Source organism: Mustela nigripes, chromosome 8 (assembly GCF_022355385.1).
Source record: "Mustela nigripes isolate SB6536 chromosome 8, MUSNIG.SB6536, whole genome shotgun sequence".
In the NCBI taxonomy this organism is placed as follows: Eukaryota; Metazoa; Chordata; class Mammalia; order Carnivora; family Mustelidae; genus Mustela; species Mustela nigripes.
Window position 1 is genome coordinate 28,948,703 of NC_081564.1, and position 24,734 is coordinate 28,973,436.

At 38.2% G+C, this 24,734-nt stretch overlaps 1 protein-coding gene across 3 annotated transcripts in view; it reads right to left on the reverse strand.

Annotated features, from left to right (window-relative positions):
• Positions 1-12,231: 12,231 nt before the first annotated feature.
• The window catches only part of LOC132023424 (protein HIRA), an 85,008-nt gene continuing 72,505 nt past the window's right edge, over positions 12,232-24,734 (reverse strand). For 2 of the 3 annotated variants that reach the window (XM_059409055.1, XM_059409057.1), the window contains one exon: positions 12,232-13,119. In XM_059409055.1, coding sequence (XP_059265038.1) covers positions 12,665-13,119 — 455 coding nt within the window. In that variant the 3' untranslated portion in view covers positions 12,232-12,664. The remainder of the gene's footprint in view (positions 13,120-24,734) is intronic. The other variant, XM_059409056.1, reaches the window with a different exon arrangement.

A 24,734-nucleotide genomic window follows, 5' to 3' on the forward strand; every position in this document is an offset into this window, starting at 1 on the left:
CAAGTCAGTATGGTACCAGCAAAAAAAGTAGACACACAGATCAATGGAACAGAATAGAAAAAGCCAGCAATGAACCCAAAACTATATCAAGTAGTCTTCGATAAAGAAGAAGAGAATATCCAATGAAAAAAAGACAGCCTCTACAACCAATAGTGTTGGGAAAACTGGACAGCAACAAGCAAAAGAATGAAACTGGGCCACTTTCTCACCTCATACAGAAAATAAATTCAAAATGGATTAAACATTTAATTGTGAGACAGGAAACCATTAAAATCCTAGAGAAGAACACAGGCAGTAACCTCTTTGACATCAGCCATAGCAACTTCTTGCTAGATATGTCTCCTGAGGCAAGGGAAACAAAAGCAAATCTAAAGTATTGGAACTTCATCAAAATTAAAAGCTTCTGCACAGTGAAGGAAACAATCAACAAAACTAAAAGGCAACCTACAGAATGGGAGAAGAAAGTTGTAAATGACATACCTGATAAGGACTAGTATCCAAAATATATAAAAAACTTATAAAACTCAACAACTAAAAATCAAATAATTCAATTCAAAAACGGGTAGATGACACGAATAGACATTTTCCCAAAGAAGATGTACAGATGGCCAGCAGACACATGAAAAGATGCTCAACATCGTTCACCACCAGGGAAATACAAGTTAAAACTAGAATGAGATATCACTTCACACCTGTCAGAATGGCTAAAATTAACAAGAGGGGAAACAACAAATGTTGGTGAGAATGCAGAAAGAGGGGAACCCCTCTTGCACTGTTGGTGGGAATTCAAACTGGTGTAGTTATTCTGGAAAACAGTATAGAGGTTCCTCAGGGAGTTAAAAATAGATCTGCTGTATGATTCCAGCAATTGTACTGCTAGGTATTTACCCAAAGAATACAAAAATACTAATTTGAAGGGATATATTCACCATGTTGTATATAACAGCATTAGCTACAATAGCCATATAATGGAAACAGCCCAAGTGTCCATGAACTGATGAATGGATAAGAAAGATACAGTATACATACACAATGGAATATTACCTGCCATAAAAAAAGAATAAAATCTTGTCATTTGCAATGACATGGATGGAGCTAGAGAGTATCACGGTAAACAAAATTAATCAGAGAAAGACAAAAACCATATGATTTCACTCATTGTGGAATTTGGGAGGTTTTAGTATTACTTAAATCTTTACTTATTATAGGTCTGTTGAGATTTTCCATTTCTTCTTGAGTCAGGTTATCTAACAGATATATAATCAGATTATATAATCAGATATATAAACAGCTTATATAATCTGTTGGCATACAATTGTTTATAGTTACATACTTATAATTTTTTAAGTCTCTTTAAGGTTGGTAAGGTTTAATGACTGGATCTTACCTTCACCCTAAAGTTTTGTCAGTTTTGTTGAACTTTTCGAATAACCACCTTTTGGTTTCATTAGTTTTCTCTATTGTTTTCCTATTCTCTATTTAAAATTCATTCTAATCTTTATTATTTCATTTCTTCTATTAGCTTTGGATTCATCTTACACTACTTTTACCAATACCTTAAGTTGAGAAGTTAGGTTATTGATTTGAGATCTTTCTTCCTTTTTGAAGTAGACATTTACAACTACAAATTTCCTTTGAGGACTGCTTTTGTGGCATTTCATATGTTTTGGTATGTTGTTTTTTCTTTTTCAGTTGACTCTAAGAATTTTTTAATTCCCTCATGATTTGTTGTTTAAGAATGTATTGTTTAATTTCCACATATATGTGAACATTTTCTCTTTTTGTCATTGGTTTGAAACTGCATCCTCTTGTAAGTGAAAATACTTAGTATGATATCTGTTTTAAGAGATCTATTGAGATATGTTTTATGATATAATTTATGGTCTATCCTAGAGAATTTCCCATGTGCTCTTGAGAAGAATGTCTGTTAGGTTTAGTTGGTTCTTGTGTTGTTCAACTGTTTTATTTCCTTATTACAATCTGTCTGGTAGTTCTATGTATTATTGTAAAGTTAGCTATTGAAGTCCCCAACCATGACTGTAGAACTATGTCCCCCTTCAATACTGTCAATTTTGTTTCATGTATTTGAAACAATTTTGTTTCACCCAATTTCATGAGGGTTTGTTATTAGGTTTGTAAATGGTATATCTTCTTTCTATAAACCTTTTATTAACATATAATATCTTTATTATAATTTTTTTTAAAGATTTTATTTATTTATTTGACAGACAGAGATCACAAGTAGGCAGAGAAGTAGGCAGAGAAGCAGACAGAGAAGCAGGCAGAAAGAGAGGAGGAAGCAGGATCCCTGCTGAGCAGAGAGCCCAATACAGGGCTTGATTCCAGGACCCTGGGATCATGACCTGAGCCAAAGGCTGAGGCTTTAACCCACTGAGCCACCCAGGCACCCCTATTATAATTTTTTTAATTTAAAATCTATTTGTCTGATATTAGTATAATCATTGTAGCTCTCTTTTATTTATTATTTGCATGGAATTTCCTTTTCTGTCCTTTCACTTTCAACCTATTTGAGTTTTTGGATTGAAAGTGAACACTTATAGGAGGCATATAGTTATATCATGTGTTTTAATCCATTCTTAATGACTGTCATGTGACTAGTGGGTTTAATTTAGTTACATAAAGTAGTAATAATAAGAAAGGAATTCTACTATTGTGCTATTGCTTTCTTATATTCCTCATAGACTTTTTGTATACCTCATTCTCTCCATTACTGTCTTTTTGTGTTTAGTTAATAATTTCTGTAGTAAAGTTTTTGGTTAGCCCAGGGATGAGTATTGGGGAGGGCATATATTTCATGGAGCACTGGATGTTATATGCAAACTATGAATCTTGGAACACTACATCAAAAACTAATGATGTACTGTATAGTGACTAACATAACATAATAATTAAAAAGTTTTTATTCCCTTATTTCCTTTTGTGTATGTTGTATATTTTTTGTAATAACCATGAGGATTAAATTTAATATCCTAAAGTTAAAACAATCTAATTTGAATTTATACTAACTTAAACTCAGTGTCATACAAAAACTCTCTTCCTATACAGCTAATTCTCCCTTTTTTCAGTTTCTGATGTCACAAATAACATATTTATATTTTTGGTGCTCAATGCCATAGATTAGTAATTTTTATGCACTTGTCCTTTAAATAATGTGGAAAATGAAGAAATGGAATTACAAGGTAAAATTGAACTAACACATAGAGTTTTGATTTTCTCTATAGCATCCTTTCATTTCAATTTGAAGGATTCCCTTTAGCATTTCTTGTGGAACAGCTCTTGTGGTAAAACAGTCTGTCTGTTTTTGTTTATCTGAGAATGTCTTAATTTCTCCCTTATTTTTGGAGGATAGTTTGGCTGGATATAGAAATCAGAGTGGATTTTTTTTTCCCCCTTTTAAACACTTTGAATATATCAGCCCAGTGCATTCTGGCCTCCAAGATTTCTCATGAGAAATCAGTTGATAATCTTATTGAGGATCCCTTCTTGTGAGGAGCTGCTTTTCTGTTGCTGCTTTCAAGCTTGTCTTTGGCTTTTCATAGTTTGACTATAATGTGTATTGGTGTGGGTTTCTTGTTGGTTTGTTTATCCTCGTTGGAATTTGTTGAGTTTCTTGGATTTATAGATTTGTATCTTACATCAAATTTGGGGAATTTTCAGCCATTACTTCCTCACATGTTCTTTCTACTCACTATTTTCTACTTATGCAATTCCCACAAGACGTATTCATGTTGGACTATTTAATAGTGTCCTACAGGTCATTTAGGTTCTGTTCACTTTTCTCCATTTCTTTATCTTTTTGTTCCTCAGACTTTATAATGTCAATGGTATTAACTTAAAATTTTCCAGTTCTTTCTTCTGCTTGCCCAATATTCTTTTAAAGCATTCTAGTGAATTTTTATTTCACTTATTGTACTTTTCAGTTCAAGAATTTCTTTTTGGTTTCTTTAAAAAAATAAATTCTAGGGATGCTGGGGTGGCGCAGTTAGATAAGCATCTGCCTTCAGCTCAGGTCATGATCTCAGGGTCCTGAGATCGAGTCCCGCATCGGGCTCCCTGCTCAGCGTGGGAGGCTGCTTCTCCCTCTCCTCCCTGCTTATCCTCTCTCTTGCTATCTCTGTCTCTGTCTCTTTCTCACAAATAAATAAAAAAATCTTAAAAAAAAATTAAATTCTACCTCTTTATTGATATTCTTATTTTGTTCATCATTTTCTTGTCTTTTCCCATGCTTTCCTTTAACTCTTTAAGCATCTTTAAGAAAGTTGCTTTTTAATGTTTTATCTAGTAAGTCTGATGTCTGGGGTTCCTCAAGGACAGTTCATTGCAATTTATTTTGTTCCTTTAAATGGGACAAATGTTTGTTTGCTTTTGTATGTTTGTGATATTTTGTTGTTGTTCAAAACTGGACATTTGAATTTCATAATGTGGTAACTCTGGAATCAGATTGTTTCCCTTCCCTAGAATCTTCTTCTTTTTTTTTTTTTTTTTCAGTTGTTCAAGGGTGTCTTTGCTTGAGATCAACTTGAGATGAAAACCTGAGATTTTCTCTTGTCTTTTCTGAGACTTTGTTTCCTTGGGCATGTATAGAGGTTTTCTAAATTCCCCTGTACACATGTTAGATTTTGAACGTCATCATCCTTAAATGTCTGACTCTCAAAGGGGGAAAAGTTTTGTAAAAAGAAAAACAGAAAAAATACCCCAAGGGATGTTCCTTTAAATCCCCTGGAAGGAATTTCAACTGGTGCAAGTTAAAGCAATAGTGGTCAGCCTCTGGACCTGCAACCTGCATCTCAGTGGTCAAAATCAGTCAAAAATCAGAGAAACAAACTGAGGGATTTGGAAAGAAGGGTAGAAGGAGGATGGGTTAGTCTGGTGGCGGGTATTTTTTTTTTTTTAAGATTTTATTTATTTATTTGAGAGAGAGACAGTGAGAGAGAACATGAGCGAGGAGAAGGTCAGAGAGAGAAGCAGACTCCCCGCAGAGCTGGGAGCCCGATGCGGGACTCAATCCCAGGACTCCGGGATCATGACCTGAGCCGAAGGCAGTCGTCCAACCAACTGAGCCACCCAGGCGTCCCTGGTGGTGGGTATTAAGGAAGGCACATATTGCATGGAGCATTGGGTGTGATGCATAAACAATGAATCTCGGAACACTGAAAAAATAAAATAAAAAAATTAGAATACCAAATACCAGTATTTGAGACAAAGTCCTTATTGCTCACAGTGGCAATAACAATCACTAATATTTGGGGACAAGGTCTTTCTTGCCCACGCTGCTTCCAGAACACCACACCAGGAACCAAGATTATGGCTTGCCATAGGCTTGGTGGAAAGAAGATGCGTATCCATTACTGTGCTGAAATGGAAATTAATAAAAATGAACTGCAATTTACCAGCCAAGCTTTCCCTTGGTAGTGGCAATCATTCAAATAAACTTGAATTCCAGTATAATTATCAGACAGTTTCTGCCAGTACAATTTTTATCTAGGTGGAAAGATAGGTTCCTGATTCTTCTTACTCTTTATCTTCCTTTACTTCACTCCAATGTTTTAATGTTAATGACATATGTTTTAGATTTCTTGTCATATTTCATGCTTTTGTGTTATTGCTAAGAACCCTCAGTTACTCAGATTTCCTCATATGTTTTCTCTTAGAAAATTTATAGTTTTAGCTCTTACATTTAGGTCTTTACTCCATTTTGAGATTTTAAAAAAATATATGTTGTATGAACTGAAGTTCATTATTTAAACAAATGGATGTCAAATTTTTCCAGCAACACTTGTTGAAAATATTATTTTTCTTTACTGAGTTATTTTGACTACTTTGTTGAAAATAATTTTTTAAAGATTTTATTTATTTATTTATTTGAGTGGGGGGAGAGAGAGAGAGTGTGATTGATAGAGAGAGAGAGAACAAGCAGGCCGTGGGGCGGGCAGACAGGAGAAGCAGACTCTCTGTTGAGCACGGAGCCCAATGCAAGTCTTGATCCCAGGACCCTGGGATCATGACCTGAGTTGAAGGCAGATACGTAACCAACTGAGCCAGCCAGGTGTCCCAGGGTAACCCTCTTACACTGTTGGTGGGAATGCAACCTGGTGTAGCCACTCTGGAAAACAGTGTGGAGCTTCCACAAAAAAGTTGAAAATGGAGCTACCCTATGACCCAGCAATTGCACTACTAGGGATTTACTCCAAAGATACTAATGCAATTATCTGAAGGGGCACCTGCACCGTAATATTTCTAGCAGCAATGTCCACAGTAGAAAAACTATGGAAAGAGCCCATATGTCCATTGACAGATGAATGGCTAAAGAAGATGTGGTATAGATATACAATGGACTACTACTCAGGCATCAAGAAAAATGAAATCTGGTCCATTTGCAATGATGTGGATGGAACTAAAGGGTATTAGGCTAAGTGAAAATATTCAATCAGAGAAATAGAATTATCATATGTGGAATTTAAGAAACAAAACAGGATCATAGGGAAGGGAGGGAAAAATAAAACAAGATGAATTCAGAGAGGGAGACAAACCATATAAACTCTTAATCATAGGAAATAAAACTGAGGGTTGCTGGAGGGAGGTGGGTGATGGAATGGGGTATCTGGGTGATGGGTATTAAGGAGGACACATGATGTGTCATGAGCACTGGGTAATATCACTGGCGAATCACTGAACTCTATCTCTGAAACTAGTAATACACCACAGGTTAACTAATTGAATTTAAATAAAAATGTCACAGAATGGATAATATAAAAAATGGATCAAAGTCTTAAATATTAGAGCCAAAGCTATAAAACTCTTAGTAGAAAACACAGGGATAAATTTATATAACCTCAGATTTATCAACAGTTTCTTAGGTACGAGATGAGAAGAATAAGCAACAAATGGAAAAATAAATTGGACTTCACCAAAACTGAGGACTTCTATGCTTCAAGACACTATCAAGAAAGTAAATGTACAACCTGCAGAATGGGAGGAAATGTTTGTAAATCATATATCCAAGAAGGAACTTGTATTAGAATGTATAAAATACTCCTAAAACTCATTAATAAAGACATAATCCAATTTAAAAATTGGCAAAGGATCTGAAAAGACATTCTCTAAATAAGATATTTAAACGACTGATAAGTACATTAGAAGATGCTCACCATATTTAGTCATTTGGGAAATGCAAGTGGAGATACTTTTTCACACTCAGAGGGCTATAATAAAAAAGTTAGATAACAAGAATCAGAACCCTCATATATTGCTGATAACAAATGTAAAATGTGGGGCACCTGGGTGGCTCAGTAAGTTAAAGCCTGAGCTCAGGTCATGATCTCAGGGTCCTGGGATTGAGCCCTGCATCTGGCTCTCTGCTGAGCAGGGAACATATTTCCCCCTCCACCTCTGCCTGCCTTTCTGCCTACTTGTGATCTCTGTCTGTCAAATAATTAAATAAAATCTTAAACAAAACAAAAAAACAAATGTACAATGATGTACCCATTTGGAAGGTAGTCTAGAAGTTCCTCAAACAGTTAATTATAGAGTCACCATATGACCTAGCAATTCTACTCCTATGTATATATTCACGAGAAATGAAAACATGTCCATACAAAAATGTGAACACAAATGTTGATGGCAGCATTATGCATAATCATCAAAAAGGTGAAATCAACCCACATGTCCATTAACAGATGGATAAGCCAAATGTGGTATTCCAAACAATTGAATATTATCTGACCATAAGAAGGAATGAAGTACTAATACACGTTACAACATGGTTGAACCTTCAAAACATGCTAAGTGAAATAAAGCAGTCACAAAATACTACATATTCTATGATTCCATTTATATGAAATATCCAGAATAGGCAAATTATAGAGACAGAAAGTAGATTGATAATTGCTTAGGAATGACAGGAATGGATCATAATAAAGGCTGTGGAGTTTGTTTCTGAGGTGATCAGAATGTTCTAATAGTGACTGTGGTGATGGTTGCACATATGTGTAACTCTGAAAAACCACTGAATTGTACACTTTAAATAGGTGAACTGCATGTTATGTGAATTATATTTCAATAATTTTTTCAAAGGGCATCATGAGGCATTCTTGTGTTGATGAAAATATTTTATATCTTTAAAAATAAAACAAAACCAAAAACCTAGGAATGGGTCCTATGGTGTGTATTTTTAACTTTATAAGGCACTGTCAAACTTGATCAAAGTGGCTATTTTGTCTTCCTGCTAGCAATGTATAAAAGTTCCAGTTGTTGCACATTCTTATCAATATTCACTAGTATATATGGTGTGTGTTATGTGCAACTAATGAATCATTGAACACTACATCAAAAAGTAATGGTGTACTATTATGTTGGTTAATTGAATTTAAATTTTAAAAAAGAAAAAAATAGGATATGGACAAAGGAGAAACTATCTGTATATTAGAGCAGAAAGTTAATAAAGAGAGCTACTTAAATGTGTGGTGAAGTTGATTTAAAAAAATGGAAATTCCAGGAGATAAATAGAAGGAGCTGATCTAAAAAAAATTTAAGTCATTCAAATAGATATGTCTTGTTATATCATTGTGGTTTTATCATTTATCATTTGTATTTTCTGAATGACTAATGATGTTGAACATCTTTTCATGTACTTTAAAAAAAATTTTATTTATTTATTTGACACACAGAGATCACAAGCAGGCAGAGAGAGAGGAGGAAGCAGGCTCCCCAGTGAGCAGAGAGCCTGATGTGGGGCTCGATCCCAGGACCCTGAGATCATGACCTGAGCCGAAGGCAGAGGCTTAACTCTCATGTACTTCTTTTAGTTGCCATCCATGTATCTTTGGTGAAGTGTCCTAAGTTCAAAATAATTAGTTACAAAAGTAATTAAATTTTGATGAGATTTAAGATACAAAAGAACAATAATTAAATTTCACAAAAATTTTAAACTTAAAACCAAAATACCAATAACATTTAAAGGTGAAAAACCATCTAGAGAAAATATTTGCCATGTATATGAAAGGACAGGGATAAGGGCTCTGATATGGGAAGAGGTGATGGGTTTTTGTTCTTTCTCTTGAGTGTACCTATGTGTATATACTTCTCACTGCACCAACCTAATTTGTAAAGGGTTCTGACTCCTTACATGTGATCTGAAGGCTAAAGCTGGAGATGCCCAAGATGATCAGGTCAGAACTCTGAGAAGCAAGGAGTCCCAGCCCTGGAAGACACAGGCCTCCAGTGTTCTGCTAGCAAGAGGTCAGTGGGCAGAGGTAGTGGGAAGGTGTGGGCATCAGTGGACAGAGTAGGGAGGTCAGCAGGCCTTAGGGTAGGGGTGAGGAGAAAAGGACAGTGGCAGAGGGGTCACAAGCAGAAGCACAAAGAATAAGAGAGAGTCAAGTTTTTGCCATTGTTTCTCCAAATACTTTTTTCTGTCACCTCCTTTTCTCTTCTCCTTTGCCCTTTGAGGATTTCAATTGCTTGTATTTTGCATTACTTGGCAGTGTCCCATGGTGTATGACACTATTTTTTTTCTTTCCTCTTATGAATTTTTTTTTCTGTTTTGGACCATTTTTATTGCTATGGCTTTACACTCACAGATTTTTTCTTCTGCAATGTTTCATCTTTTTCATCTTTAGAAGTTTGTGATTTTCTTATGGTCTTCTATGTTTGCACTCAATTTTTTTTTTAATGCAGAGTGTTATAATAACCATTTTACTGTCTTTTGCTAATTTTAATATCTGTATAAATTCAGGGTCAGTTTTGATAGATCAGTCAAGATTGACTTTTCTCATTTTGGATCATGTCCCTGCTTTGTGTGCCTGGTAGTCTTTGGATGCTAGACATTGTAAACTTCACTTTGTTGGATGTTGCATACTTTAGTTTTGTTATAAAGCCTGTTTTTTCTTTTTTTTTAAGGTTTTATTTATTTGACAGAGAGAGATAGAGAGAGAGAGAGAGATAGAGAGAGAGAGATAGAGAGCAGACAGAGAGGCAGGCAGTAAGAGGGAGAGGCAGGCTCCCTGCTGAGCAGAGAGCCCAATTTGGGGCTTAATCCCAGGATCCTGAGATCATGACCTGAGCTGAGGGCAGAAGCTTAACTCACTGAGCCACCTAGGCACCCCAAAGTCCATTTTTAAATTTTTTTTAAAGATTTATTTATTTGTCAGAGAGAGAAAACCCAAGTGGGGTTGGGGGCAGCAGGCAGAGCAGTCAGAGAAAGGATCCTCCCCACTGAGCAAGGAGCCTGATGCAGGACTTGATCCTAGGACCCTGGGATGGTGACCTGAGCCAAAGGCAGCAGCTTAACTGACTGAGCCACCCAGGTGTCCCTGTTTTAAAGCCTCTTGAAATTTGCTTTGCAATGTAATTAATTAGTTGGAAACCGTTTGATACTTTTGGGTCTTGCTTTTATTTTTGTTAGATGAATCTGGAGTAGTAATTATTCTTCAATATTTAGGCAATACTTCCTGAGTACTCTAAGCCCGTGAGTTACAAGGTTTTCTAATCTGGTTGGTAGGAATAGGTACTGTTATTAGCCCTAAGTGATACCTAGGCAATTTTCACTCTAATCTTTTCAGGTGGTTGGTTCTCTGCCTACCCTTGGCAGTCCCATTTCCACACCCTGATCAGTGCTCAGTTAAATATGCACTGATAGGGTAGGGCTCCCTCTATTGAGAGTAGGGTTCTCTATGGAGCTTTTCCTTTCTGGTATTGTCCTGTGAGTTCTAGCTGCCCTGGTCTCCCTGGGTTCTCAGCTTTATTCCTTTAATTCAAGTAGTTGTAGGACTCTACCTCAGCTTCTCCTCCCTTTGCTGCAGCCTGGAAACCTTCTGGATAAGTTGAGACAGTCATGGAGGTTATCTTGTTTGCTTTTTCCCATCTCCCTGGATTATTGTCCTTTGTTTTCTGATATTCAGTGTCTTGAGATCATTGTTTCATGTATGTTGACTGGCTTTTTTGGTTGGTTCAGGTAGGAGGGTCAATTTGGTCCCTGTTAGTCCATCTTGGCTGGAAGTAGAAGTCCCTAACATCTTTCTGCTTATTTTCCTCTCTTCTCCAAATAATAGTGTCAGGCTGCTCAGTTGTTGGTCATCTGACTCTTAATCTTGGCTCAGGTCCTGATCTAAGGGTTTTGAGTTCAGGCCCTATATTGGTTTCTGAGCTGGGCGTGAAACCAACTTAAAAAACAAACAAACAAAACCCCCACAAATAAAGTGAAAAATACTGATTGTTAGTTTTCTTCAAGGAGGCATTTGTTAAGCTCCAGGACTTTGCCTGTGTGATTCTGGTTAGTCTTTACAACCATATAGGTTTTCTTAACCTCATCTCCATTTGACAGCTGAAAAGGCGGCCCAGATTTTTGCTGATTTGGACTCTGGACAAGTCTGTCAGTCCCAAGGTTGTGTGATCCTGTGGCTCCACAAAGTTCTCCATGCCTTGCTACAGAATTGCCAGGGAAGCTGCCTGACCTGCATAGCATCCCTGGCTCCTCATTCCTTAAAGAAAAGCTCATACTTGCAGCCTGGCTTTTGAGGTGTTCATACCCACATGCACTCTGTGCTCTGGCTTTGTCAGGCATGCATGTATGCCTGTGTCTCATCCAGTTACTTGATATGAATGAGAAGGCAGTAAGAAGGTAGGAAAGCATCCAGAGATGGGATATCAGTGGCCAGAGTCACCCATGTCTTCTACTAATTCCAAATCCATGCCTCTTCCACGAGACTCAGGATCCCACACAGCTGGCAGGAAGGCAACATTGAGATGCATGACACAGAAGTAAAGGTGCTCCATTCTCACCATGCTTGAAGATTCTGTGATTCTAGCTATTTCCTCTCCTGAACGTCAGCTTCTGGACAACTTTCTAGGAAAATCATAGCTTTCAGATAATTCTTCAGAAAACTCAAATCTGTATTTACTGATTTCCTTCCATGAAATTGGAAAGCCAGCTATAGCCCTTGGTGCCTAGCACAGCCAGAAGGACCTTGATGACTCGCTTGGAAGGAGACTCATGTGAGGTGGCCTGCTAGCTGCAGAAGCCTCAGATGCTTCATAGTCAAGAAAGTGACCTCTGTGCTGGGAAATGAATTTCTGCATGGAGAAGCTGGGGCCATTAAATGACATCACAGATTCCTTCCGGTTCCAATGTTTCATAACTACCCATTTCTGGAGAGGGATCAATAACAGGGGAAGAAGGTGGAAGTTAGAAGGAAAAGGCAGGGGAAGCCAGGATGATTTGGTATCCAATGCGTGTTCATTTATTTTACACTTACAAAAGAAATCGCCCACCCCTCTGCCCCATTCCCCAAAAAACAGTCTCTTTTTACAAACATTTAAAAATTAAAACCAAATGAAGATAGACAAGTTAATTTCAGTACAATTATTTTTCAATGTAGCTGTCATAATTAGAGTTTAAATTTCCTACAAGTGACCAATGTCCAAGTGACTTATAGGGAAATCCTGATTATTGGCCAAAAGGAAAATTCCGTATTACAAGTTAGCAAATTCTAGTACAAAAATAGTCCGTGTTGGAATAGCCTTTCCTTTTACATAGGTCTCGGGTCAGTCTACTGACTGCATAATACACTAACATTTCAGGGTTCTCTCTTTCACAAATGGCTCATTCGTCATAGCTGAAGCAGCACGATGCCTGCAGTGGCAGGGACTAGTGTCCACCTTGGGACCGTGCTGGAAACGGCAGGCCTGGGAGTGCCTCACTGACCCCAGGGCAGCAGGGCAGGGCCCCAGCCCCAGCTCCGCACAGGGGTCCTGGAGGGAGGGATGAGTGGCGGGCAGAGCTGCCCCCTTCTGAGGGAGCAACAGGCCCAGGATATAGGGGAAGTCCGCCCAGGTAGCTGGGCCAGCGCTGGCACAGGACAGCCCGCCTCCTGCCAGTGTCTCCTCGTCCTTCTGTAGTCTGACGAGGTGAGAGGGGGCCCTGTGCATTATCAGCAGCGTGAGGGTGGCCTTGCCCTTGCTGCAGCGAGGGAAGGTGTGGGCAGGCTACTTGTCCCTCAGGATGTCGAGCTGCTCCTGACACTCGGTAAAGAGGCGCTGAAAGCGGAGATTCTGCCCGATGACTGGCAGCAGCTCCTTCAGCAGCTCCCTCTTCCGCAGACCCTGTGGACATGAAGAATGACAACTGAGTGCAAGTGTCAGTGAGGAGACCTGGATGGTGCTAGGTTTCCCTGGCCTGGCAGAGACCCTGTGTCTGCCCATTTGACCCCCAGACACCTCCTGGAGAAAACAGGGATGGATGAGAACAATTTCTCTACATGCTGGGAAGCTCCAGGCAAGCTAAAAGTCTGAGCTGGAGCATACGAGTGGCAGGGAGCAGGGGAGAGACACAGTGCAAGGTTACAGCAAAGAATACCAGAGTAGGTTCTGCTCCTCTGTGTCCCCTAAGTCTGCTCACACAGTCACTGCTGGCCTTCAACTGCACTGATTAGTGGCTATAGTAACTTAGCCTCCAGAACAGGATGGGAGTAGGATATTAGGGTAAAAGGGCATGTGGATGGCCATCCAGGAGGAGTTGTTCCCTAATGTGAATGCTCTCTGGGGGCCTGAGGTCAAGTCTAGGGGTGAAGAGGCACCTGGGAGGCAGTGGCTGGCCTCTTATAATCCTGGGGCCTCTGCTCTTGGGCCTTGCCCAGGGCTCTTTCATGCCTGGGTGTACTGGTACCATGGTCTGCCTGGGCTCTTTTGCTAGATGCACTGCAAGGAGGGGTCTCCAATGCACAGAACCCTGAGGAGCCTAGCCACTGCAAAGAAAAAAACACCAAACGATAACTCTGACCACTGGAAGAGAAGGAAGGTCCAGGATGTTAAAATAAGAATGGCAGAAAGACAAGGAATTATAGAAAAGAACCGAGTGTAGATATTAAGTTTGAGAAACACAATGGTTGAAGGGATAGAATCTGCAGAGGAATGGACACTGCTAAAGACCAAGTCAGAGTGGAGACAGATGGAGGACCAGACCATGCTTGAGAAGGGAGGTACACAGAGAGGAAAATGCAAGAGGAGAAGCCATACAGGATAAGTTAAGGCAGATGGAGAAGGACGGAAGGGCCCAATACTTATATAATGGGTCCCACAGGAGAGAGAGAAAGAAGAAAGAAGGAAATATTTAAGGAAATAATACAGGTAGATTTCACGCAATTAAAGAAAGTCAAATGGCCTTAAGTTGAAAGCCTCCCTGAGTGCTGATCATGTAAGATATGGAAACAAAATAAAGGCCATATATGAAAAGCCCACAGCTAACATCATACTCAGTGAAAAACTGAGAGCTTTTCCTCTAAGATCAGGAATAAGACAGGGGTGCCCACTCTCACTGCTTTTTTTTTCAACACAGTACTGGGAGTCCTAGCCACAGCAGTCAGATAAGAAAAAGAAATAGGAATCTAAATTGGTAAGGAGTAAGTAACATTCACTATTTGCAGATGACATGATTCTACTATACCATACTATATAGAAAACCCTAAAGGACTCCAAAAAACTACTAGATAAATGAATAAATGAATTCAGCCAAATAACAGGATACAAAGTTAGTATACAGAAATCTGTTGCATTTCTTTACACTAATAATGAAATAGCAGAAGAGAAATTAAGAAAAACAATCCCATTTATAATTGCACCAAGTGTAATAAAATACCTAGGAATAAATCTAACCAAGGAGGTGAAACTGTACTCCAAAAACTATAAAACACTGATGAAAGAAATTAAAGATGACACAAATAAATGGAAAGCTATTCCATGGTCATGGGTTAGAACAGCCAATATCGTGAAAGTATCTGTATCACCCAAGCAATCTACAGACTTAATGCAATCTACTTACCAAAATACCAACAACATTTTTCATAGAACTAGGAAAAAAGGGGCGCCTGGGTGGCTCAGTGGGTTAAAGCCTCTGACTTTGGCTCAGGTCATGATCTCAGGGTCCTGGGAGTGAGCCCCATATTGGGCTCTCTGCTCAGCGGGGACCCTGCTCCCCGCCCCCGCCGGGCCTGCCTCTCTGCCTATTTGTGATCTCTGTCTGTAAATAAATTAATAAATAAATCTTAAAAAGAAAAATAAAAGAACTAGGGAAAAAAAGTAAGATATGGAAAAACAGATATCTAGACATGTAGAATGAAATATATAGAATTTGAGAGTATCAAAGATAGAAAAATTCTGAAAGTTTCTAAAAAAACAGGATCATATCTCCTACAAAAAAGGAGAGACCAAGGTACACAATGAAGTAATATTTTTAATATATTAGAAAAAACCCTCACAACCTAAACCTTTTTTTTTTTTTTTTAAGATTTTATTTATTTATTTGACAGAGAGAAATCACAAGTAGACGGAGAGGCAGGTAGAGAGAGAAGAAGGGAAGCAGGCTCCCTGCTGAGCAGAGAGCCCGAAGCGGGACTCGATCCCAGGACCCTGAGATCATGACCTGAGCCGAAGGCAGCGGCTTAACCCACTGAGCCACCCAGGCGCCCACAACCTAAACCTTTTTACCCAGTTATTCAAACAATAGAGTATAATAAAAAATATTAAAATAATATTCTTAGGCTTTTAAGACCTCAAAAGGCTTGCTACAATAAAGATCTACCATGAAAATGTTTTAGAGGAAATACTCAAAGTAAGAAGAGATAAATCTAGATAATGCTACAAGAGATATAAAAAGAAATGTGGATAACTCAGGCTAAAGTTTATGTTGGCCTTGAGAAAACCAAGAAAACAAAGAATATGGATGGTTTGAGCTTGGTGATTTAAAAAAAAAAAATCTGTCAGACTGGATAACATAAAAAGTCAGCCATCTGATTTTAGTAAGGAATGTTTAAACATGGATGAAGAAGGGTTAAAAATTAAAGACAGAAAGATATGTTAGTAAAGAATGAAAAGAGAGCTAGTATTTTTAAATTACCAAAGTAGATTTTGTTACAAAAACATCACTGGGGAAAGAGCAAATCAAAAGAAAGGGACAAAACTACCCTCAGGGAGATTTTAATACACACTCAACTAGTGATGGGTCATAGAAAGGCAAAAATCTGCAGATTCAGGTAATCCGAACTGACCAGTTAGTAAACATAACTAAATGGGTATGTATAAAATGAAAACAAACAGTCTTTGGCACATGTGGACATAAAGCAAACCTCCACAAAATAGCAGGTATCATGTACACAGCAGACTGGCACAGCCAAATATAGCCTATTATTTATTTTTGTAAATAGTTTTATCAAAATGTAGCCACCCCTGCCTATTTGTTGGTCTATCACGCTACAACAGCAGAGTGGAGTAGTTGCAGCAGACTGTATGGCTTTGCAAAGCCTGAAATATTAACTCTCTTCCCTGACAGAAAAAGTTTACCAACCCCGGATATAAATCATCTTCTTTAACCAAAATACAATTGAGTAGAACTCATGACTGATTAATCGATTAAGTTAATTAACTTAGTTAACTGATATTTAAAAATGATTTACAAGTAAATGGTAATAAAAACACTAACTGTTGCAAAACTGTTGTAGAAATGCCACAGAAATGGGGCTTTATAAGGATCCTTACAAACATAAAACATCTTCTATTAGAGAACATAAAAGAATGACAACCAATTACCTGAGTCTGAACTAAGGTGGGAAAGAAGGGAGGAAGGGAGGGAGGCAAAGAGAGAGGGAGGGAAGGAAAGAAGAAGATATCAGAAAATATATATTAAAAATGAGCCTCATAACTGGCTGAGTAGTGAATCCAGTCTGCCAAGACTGGGAAAGGTGGCCATTTTTTCAAATGCCCAATATTCAACAAAAGACCACAGGGCATACAAAAAACCAGAGAAACATGGAAATGATTGGATATGGTATTGGCCCATTCAAAATCACAAAATAAACATCCAGAAAACTGACCCTAAAGAAACATAGGCCTAGAACTTATGTGACAAAGACATTAAAACAATTGCCTTAAATATTCTCAAAGAGAACATGAACAGATGGACATATCAGGAAAATGGTATGTGAACAGAATGAGAGTATCAACAAAGAGGTAGAAATTATAAAAAAAGATCCAAACCAAAATTCTAGAACTTAAAAACATAGTAACTAAATAGAAAAATTCAGTCAAGTGGTTCAACAGTAGACATGAACAGACAAAGAATCAATGAACTTGAAAATGAAGAAAAATGAAAATAGTCTAAGGGACTTATAGGACACCATCAAGCAGACCAATATATGCATTATGCAAGTCCCAAAAGAATAATAGAAAAAGAAAGGGGAAAAGAGCTTATTTGGAGAAATAATGGCTGAAAAGTTCCCAGGGTTGAGGAAAAACATGAATTTACAAATCCAAGCTCAACAAATACTCTATGTAGGAAAACCCAAAGGAACCCATACCATGATAGATTTTACTTGAACTATGGAACATCAAAGATAAAGAGACAATCTAGAAAACAGAAACTTGGCTCATTGTGTAAAACGCATACTCAATAAGCATATTTCTCAGCAGAAACACTGAAGGCCACAGGGCAGTGGAATGACATATTTAAGCTGCTAAAAGAAAAACTAACATCTGAGAATACCATAGTCAGTGAAACTACTCTTGAAAAATAAGGGAAAAACACATTTCCAGATAAATGAAAACTGATGGAATTCATTACTATTAGATCTACCCTACAAGAAATGCTAAACGGAGTCCAAGTTGAAATGAAAGGATACTAGACAATAAAACAGAAAGTTCTCTGGTAAAAGTAAAAGTAAGGACAAATAAAATAACCCATATTTTGTAATTTTATTTGGTAATTCCATTTTTTTATTCTATAAGATTTAAAAGACAAAAGCATAAGAAACTATAAGTCTATGTTAAAGGCTATAGAATATATAAAGATATAATTTGTGATTTCAATAACAAAGTGGGTGGAGTGGAACTGTAAGGGAGTGGGCAATTTTTCTGTATACAATTGAAATTAAACTGTTATTAGTTTAAAATAGATTGTTATAACTTCAGAATGTTTTTGTTATCCCTATAGTTACTAAAAAGAAAATATCTATAGAACATACATAAAAGGAAAAGAAGAGAATCAAAACATGTCTCTAAAAAAATCAACTAAAATGCAAAGTAAAATAGTAAAGGAGGAAATGAGGAACAAAAACTATAAAACATACAGAAAATAAATAACAAAATGGCAATATTAAGTATCTGTCAGTAATTATTTTTTGTCAGTAATTATTATTATTATTATTATTATTATTTAGAGAGAGGGAGAGGAAAGGCAAAAGGAAAAGGAGAGAAAGAGAATTTTGAGCAGGCTACATGCTTGGTGTGGAGCCTGACATCGGACTCAGTCTCCCAACTCAGATCATGACCTGAGCCAAAATCAAGAGTTGGATGCTTAACCGACTGAGCCACCAGGTACCCCTGCAATAATTACTTCAAATGTAAATGTATTAAACTCCCCAATTAAAAAAGAAAAGAAAAGAAAAGAAAAGAAAAGAAAACAACGGGTAAAAAACCAGAATCAAACTATATGCTACCTACAAGGAACTCACTTCAGAGCTGAGAACACATACAGGTTGAATATAAAGGATAAAAAAGAGAGTCCATGGAAATAGTAACCAAAACATAGAAGAGTTGGCTATACTTGTATCATAAGAAATAGATGTTATTTCAAAAACTGTTAAGAGACAAAGAAGGACATTGTATAATGATAAAAGGGTCAATTCACCAAAGATGATATAACAATTATAAACATATGCACCAAACATCAGAGCTCCTAAATATATGATGAAAACATTGAGTTGAAAGGAAAAATAATTCTACAATAATTGTAGTAGACTTCAATATCCCATTTTTGATAATGGATAGAACAACCAGAAAGAAGATCAATAAGGAATCAGAAGTCCTGAAAAACAATATAGAACAATTGTACATTATGTACATATATAGGACATTCCACTCAACAACAGCAGAGTCCACTTTTCTCAAATGCACATTAAACACTCTCTAGGAGAGACCACATGTTAGGTCAGAAAACAAATCTCAATAGGTTTAAAAAGACTGACATCATAAAACTATCTTTTCCAATCACAATGGGATGAAACCAGAAATCAAAAGTTAAAGGAAAACTGGACAATCCACACATATGTGGAAATGAAACAACACATTGCCTTTTTTTTTTTTTTAAGATTTTATTTATTTATTTCACAGAGAGAGAGAGATTACAAGTAGGCAGAAAGGCAGGCAGGGGTTGGGGGTGGGGGGTGGGGGAGAAGCAGGCCCCCTGCTGAGTAGAAAGACCTGATGCAGGACTCCGTCCTAGGACCTGAGATCATGACCTGAGCCGAAGGCAGAGGCTTAACCCACTGAGCCACCCAGGCACCCCTAAATAACACATTGTTAAGCAATGATTCAAGAAGAAATCTCAAGGGAAATTAGAGAATATCCTGAGACAAATGAAAATGAAAACAACATACGAAGAAATATAGGATCCAGTAAATGCACTTGTTAGAAATTTATAGCTGTAAGAATCTACAAAGAAAGGCCTCAAATAAATACCATAGCTTTCCATCCTTTGAAACTAGAAAATAAAAGCAAGCTAAACCCAAATCAGATGCTAGAAAATCATTATTTCAGAGAAAATAAGATGGAGAATAGAAAGATCGAGAAAATAAATGAAACCAAAATGTACTACTAGAAAGGATCATCCAAACTGATAAACTCATAACTAGCTGGACTAAGAAAAACAGAGCGAAGACTGGAATGACAATCAGAAATGACACAGGGACATTACAACTGATGTCACAAAAGTAAAAATTATAAATATGGGGTTACTATAAGTAATTGTTCACCAGCAAATTAGACAACTTAGATAAAATGGACACAATCCTAGAGACATATAGCCTACTAAGACCGAATCATGAAGAAATACAAAATCTGAATGGATCTCTAACTAGTAAGGAGACTGCATCAATAATCACCAACTTCCTAAAAAAAAAAGAGCCCATGACTTACCAAATGGCTTCACTGGTGTATTTCACCAATTATTTAAAGAAGAATTAATAAGAATCTTCAATTGATGCAAAAAAATTTTTTTGATCAAGTTCAACACTCTTCATTACAAAAACACCCAGCAAACTAGTAATAGAAGTCAACTACCTCAATATGATACAGACCATATATGAAAACATCACACTCAATGTTTAAAAAACTGAAAGCTTTTGCTCTAAGATCAGGAGAAAGGTGAGGATGCCAGCTTTCACACTTCTACTCACCTTAGTACTGGAAGTTCTAGCCAGAGCAAAGAGGCAAGAAAAAAATAAAAGGCATCAATATTGGAAAGGAAGAAGTAAATTTTTTTGTTTGTAGACATCATTTTATACGTAGAAAACCCTAAAGACTCTACAAAAAACTTGGTAGAACAAGTGAATTCAGCAAATTTGCAGAATAAGAAATCAGGTCACCAAAATCAGCTACATTTTTATATACCAACAACAAACATTCTGATAAGAAAACAGTTCCATTTACAATAGCTCCTGAAGAATAAAATACTTAGGAATAAAAAAACTCAACCAAGGAGGTGAAAGACTAGTACACTGAAAACTACAAAATGTTCCTGAAAGAAATTAAAGAAGACACAACTAAATGGAAAGACAGCCCCTGTTCATGGATTAGAAGACTTAATATTGCTAAGACGTCAATATCATCAAAAACAATCTATAGATTTAATGTACTCCCTATCAAAACCCTAATGGTGTTTTTCTACAGAAATAGAATAATTCATCCTAAAATTCAAATGGAATCTCAAGGGATCCTGAAGAGCCACAAGAATCTTGAAAAAGAAGATGAAAGGTGGAGGCCTGTTTCTGACTTCAAAACTTATTTCTGCTCTTCCCATAAGTGGCCTGAGGTGACCTCTGAAAATGGTTCACTATTTACTTGACCCAGAAAGCCCTACAAAATCATGCAAATCAAGAGGTTCAAAGCTTTGTGTTCACTTTATGAATGCACCAAAAGTTTGCATATCTGAGAAGCCACCACGTATCTGAAGGATGTCATTATATAGAAGCAATGTGTGCCATTCTGTTGCTATAATTGTGGAGTTGGTAGGCGTGCTCAGGTCAAACACTGGGGGTGGGCACAGTGTCAGTGACCCGAAAAGGGTGCTGAATTTTTACTGCACATGCTTAAAATTGCATAACAATGAACTTAAGGGTTTAGATGTAGATTCTCTGGTGATTGAGGATATCCAGGTGAACAAACCCCCCGAGATGTGGTGAGAACTTACAGAAGGCATGTTTGGATTAACCTGTACATAAGCTCTCCCTGCCACAGAGATGACCCTTTACTGAAAAAGAGCAGATGGTTTCTAAACCGGAAGAGGTGGTTGCAAAGAAGAAAAAGATATCCCCAAGAAAATGAGGAGACAAAAACTTAACAGTCTGGTTGGGGTACCAGGTGGTGGGTATTATAGAGGGCATGGATTGCATGGAGCATTGGGTGTGGTGAAAAAATAATGAATACTGTTATGTTGAAAATAAGTAAAAAATAAACTTAAAAAAACAAAACAAAACTTAATGGTCTGAGAATAAATTCTGCATAAAATAAATGTAAATAGAAAAACACCCAAAACAAAAAACCAATAGAAAAACACCCAAAACCAACCCCCCCAAACTTACTTCAAAACTATTATACCTTTTAGTTTTGAACTATGTGACTATATTACCATCCAAAATTAAATTAATTTATTTATTTAAAAATATTTTATTTATTTATTTGACAGAGAGAGGCACAGTGAGAAAGGGAACATAAGCAGGGGGAGTGGGAGAGGGAGAATCAGGGAGGTGGGGCTTAATCCCAGGACCCCAGGATCATGACCTGAGCTGAAGGAAAGATGCTTAATGACTGAGCCACCCAGGCGCCCACAAAATAAAATTTAAAATAAAATAAAACTCAAACATTTAATTAAAAAATCAAAGGGGGTGAAGTAAACTGTTAGAAACAAAGCAGAATACTCTGTCTGCCTCTGGCAACAGAGGAAAGCTGCATGAGGATCCGACCTGAAGGTTGGTGTAAAAACCAACTGCCACAGAGTACCATCTCCCAAAATGGGCTCTCAGTATGTCTCTCTACTGTTTAAAGCAGCAGCCGGAGACATTGCTCATCACCACATTTTTGGCCATTGTCACAGGTCCTACCGTGAAGACTGGCAGAGGGAGGCTTCCAAAACCAGGATCTGGCTGGGAAGACAATGGCCAGCAAAGAGCTCTGGCGCCTGAAGGATAACTGTTTAGTGACCCAGCCCTTGGTTTTCAGTCTCCCTCCTGTGCAGACTGAGCCATGATCTTTGAGGGAAAGAAGCCTGGACCTTTGGGGTCTCCTGAAGCAAACTGGTAATTCATATCACAAAGAGTAATTTCCCAATATATGAAGAATTCCTATGAACCAATAAAAAAAATATAACAATGAAGTATTTCAATAGATAGTTAAAAAAACAAAAGGAAGTGTAAGTGGCTTTTAAATATACTAAATGATGCTTCCTAATACGCCTCTTGGGAGGGCTGATGAGTCAGCATTGCTGGTTGGTTGTTTTTTGTTTTTTAAAAGCACTGCTGGCTTTTTTTAAAAAATTTATTTATTTGACAGACAGAGATCACAAGTAGGCAGAGAAGCAGGCAGAGAGAGAGAGAAGAGGAAGCAGGCTCCCTGCTGAGCAGAGAGCCTGAGTCGGGGCTCGATCCCAGGACCCTGAGATCATGACCTGAGCTGAAGGCAGAGGCTTTAACCCACTGAGCCACCCAGGCACCCCTAAAGCACTGCTGGTTTTAAGTCCATCTTCCATCTACTGATCCTTTTTCCCCGTAACTCTGAGGATCAGTTACATTGGAATGATCCATTCTTACTGTTAAAGTGTTTATGGAGAAACTCAACAAGAGAGCAGAGTGCTCATACTCCACAAACTTGCCCTTAATATCTAGATAAAGAGATAGTAAAAAAGGTTTTGTAAAAAAGGAATAAATTCAGCATAGTGCTGAAGTCAGGAGGAAATGTGGCAGACATCAAGAGTTGGCTGTGTCCATACCTGCTCTAAAACCTCTCCTACATATGCTTTACTGGTCACTTCCCCAGACTCTCTTGCAATGAGGGTGTTCAAATGACTTGCTGGTTGCCTGTGAGGCACAGACTAGCTTTTGGGAGAGCTTTTCTTTTTCTTTTTCCTTTTTTTTTAAAGATTTTATTTATTTGTTTATTTTAGATTTTATTTATTTATTTATTTGACAGAGATCACAAGTAGGCAGAGAGGCAGGGAGAGAGAGATGGGGGAGCAGGCTCCCCGCTGAGCAGAGAGCCCAATGCAGGGCTCTATCCCAGGATTCTGAGACCATGACCTGAGCCAAAGGCAGAGGCTTAACCCACTGAGCCACCCAAGTGCCCTAGCTTTTCTTTTTCTGGTAAGAATTGTAGATGCTATTGGTACTGGTTTCCCCCCCCTCCGACTGACTTATTTGGAGGACAGAAAACAACAACAATATTTCAGTCACTTTTGGGAGTACCACTTACCTGCAGCTGAGAGCATTTGTCATAGATACCAGGGACCATGAGCAGACTAGCTGTGTTAGGCAGTTTACAGAAGATGAAAAGCAGATGGGACGGAAAGGGAGTGTCAGGCTCTTCTGGGCAAAGCTCCAATAAGGTGTCCTGCTCAGAACTGGTAAGAATAAGTGGCAGGAAGGAGAGGGAGAAAAGAGCACATGGCTAATAAATGGTGGCCTGTCTGTGCCTCCTTCCATCGGCACCTTATTGGCCTAGTACCCCTGCCTTCAGTCTGAGACAGAAAGCTGTTATGTAGAGCTCCAGCTCACGTCTTGGGCTAATGCTCCCAGAGTGGCAGCTAAATCACAGAATGAGGCTCTACAACCTGGCCAGGGAAGAGGTTGGTCAGGCACATGCTGACCTATCTCCCACTCAAGAAGACATACTGTCAGGGTACCCCAGAGCTGACGTGTGGTAGGGAATTACTGGTAATTTGGAACCACCCTTCCTATTGAGGTACACAAATACCTACACAAGTATCTTGAGGTACACGGAGGTACACAAATAGAAATGGACCTCAGGGAGCTAATGTGCTAATGACCTAGGGTTGAGCTGGGATGTGGGGAAGGTAGAAATTCAGAGAGGGATGCCTTTGCCTTGGGAATGTTTATTGATGAGAAAGAGGCTGAGCGAGCTTCTGTCAGACTTGAGGGCCTAGGGAGACAAAAGCAGGGGCCAAAATGAAAAGTGGGGATTCCTGTTAAGTCATTCCTCTTTGTGCTGACACCCCAAAGGGATGTAACCCAGAATAAAGGTAAACCAGAAGTAAATCCGCCCCTACACAAATGAGTGTCTGGCTTTGAATCATGAGACAGCCCGGAAAACCTCAATCCCAGAACTGGGCTGAGGGGAGTCTGCAGTGCTGCTGGTGCCTCAAGAACTGGCAACAGCAAATAAAAGCACTCTGTAAAAGAAGATAACATCACCTGAGGTCTCAAACCATTTCTACAAATAATTTTTCAAACATGTCCAGCAGATAGAAATGATCAGGCACGTAAGGAAACAAGATAATATAAATGAGACCCGGCAGAGACATTTATAGGCAATTGAAACAGATCCAAGAGGGCTCCCAATAGTAGAACTATCAGACATACAACTTTAAAACAACTAAGGTTACTATGCTCAAGCAGATAAAAGACTAAATTGAAAATATGGGGGGAGAACTGCAACCATAAAAA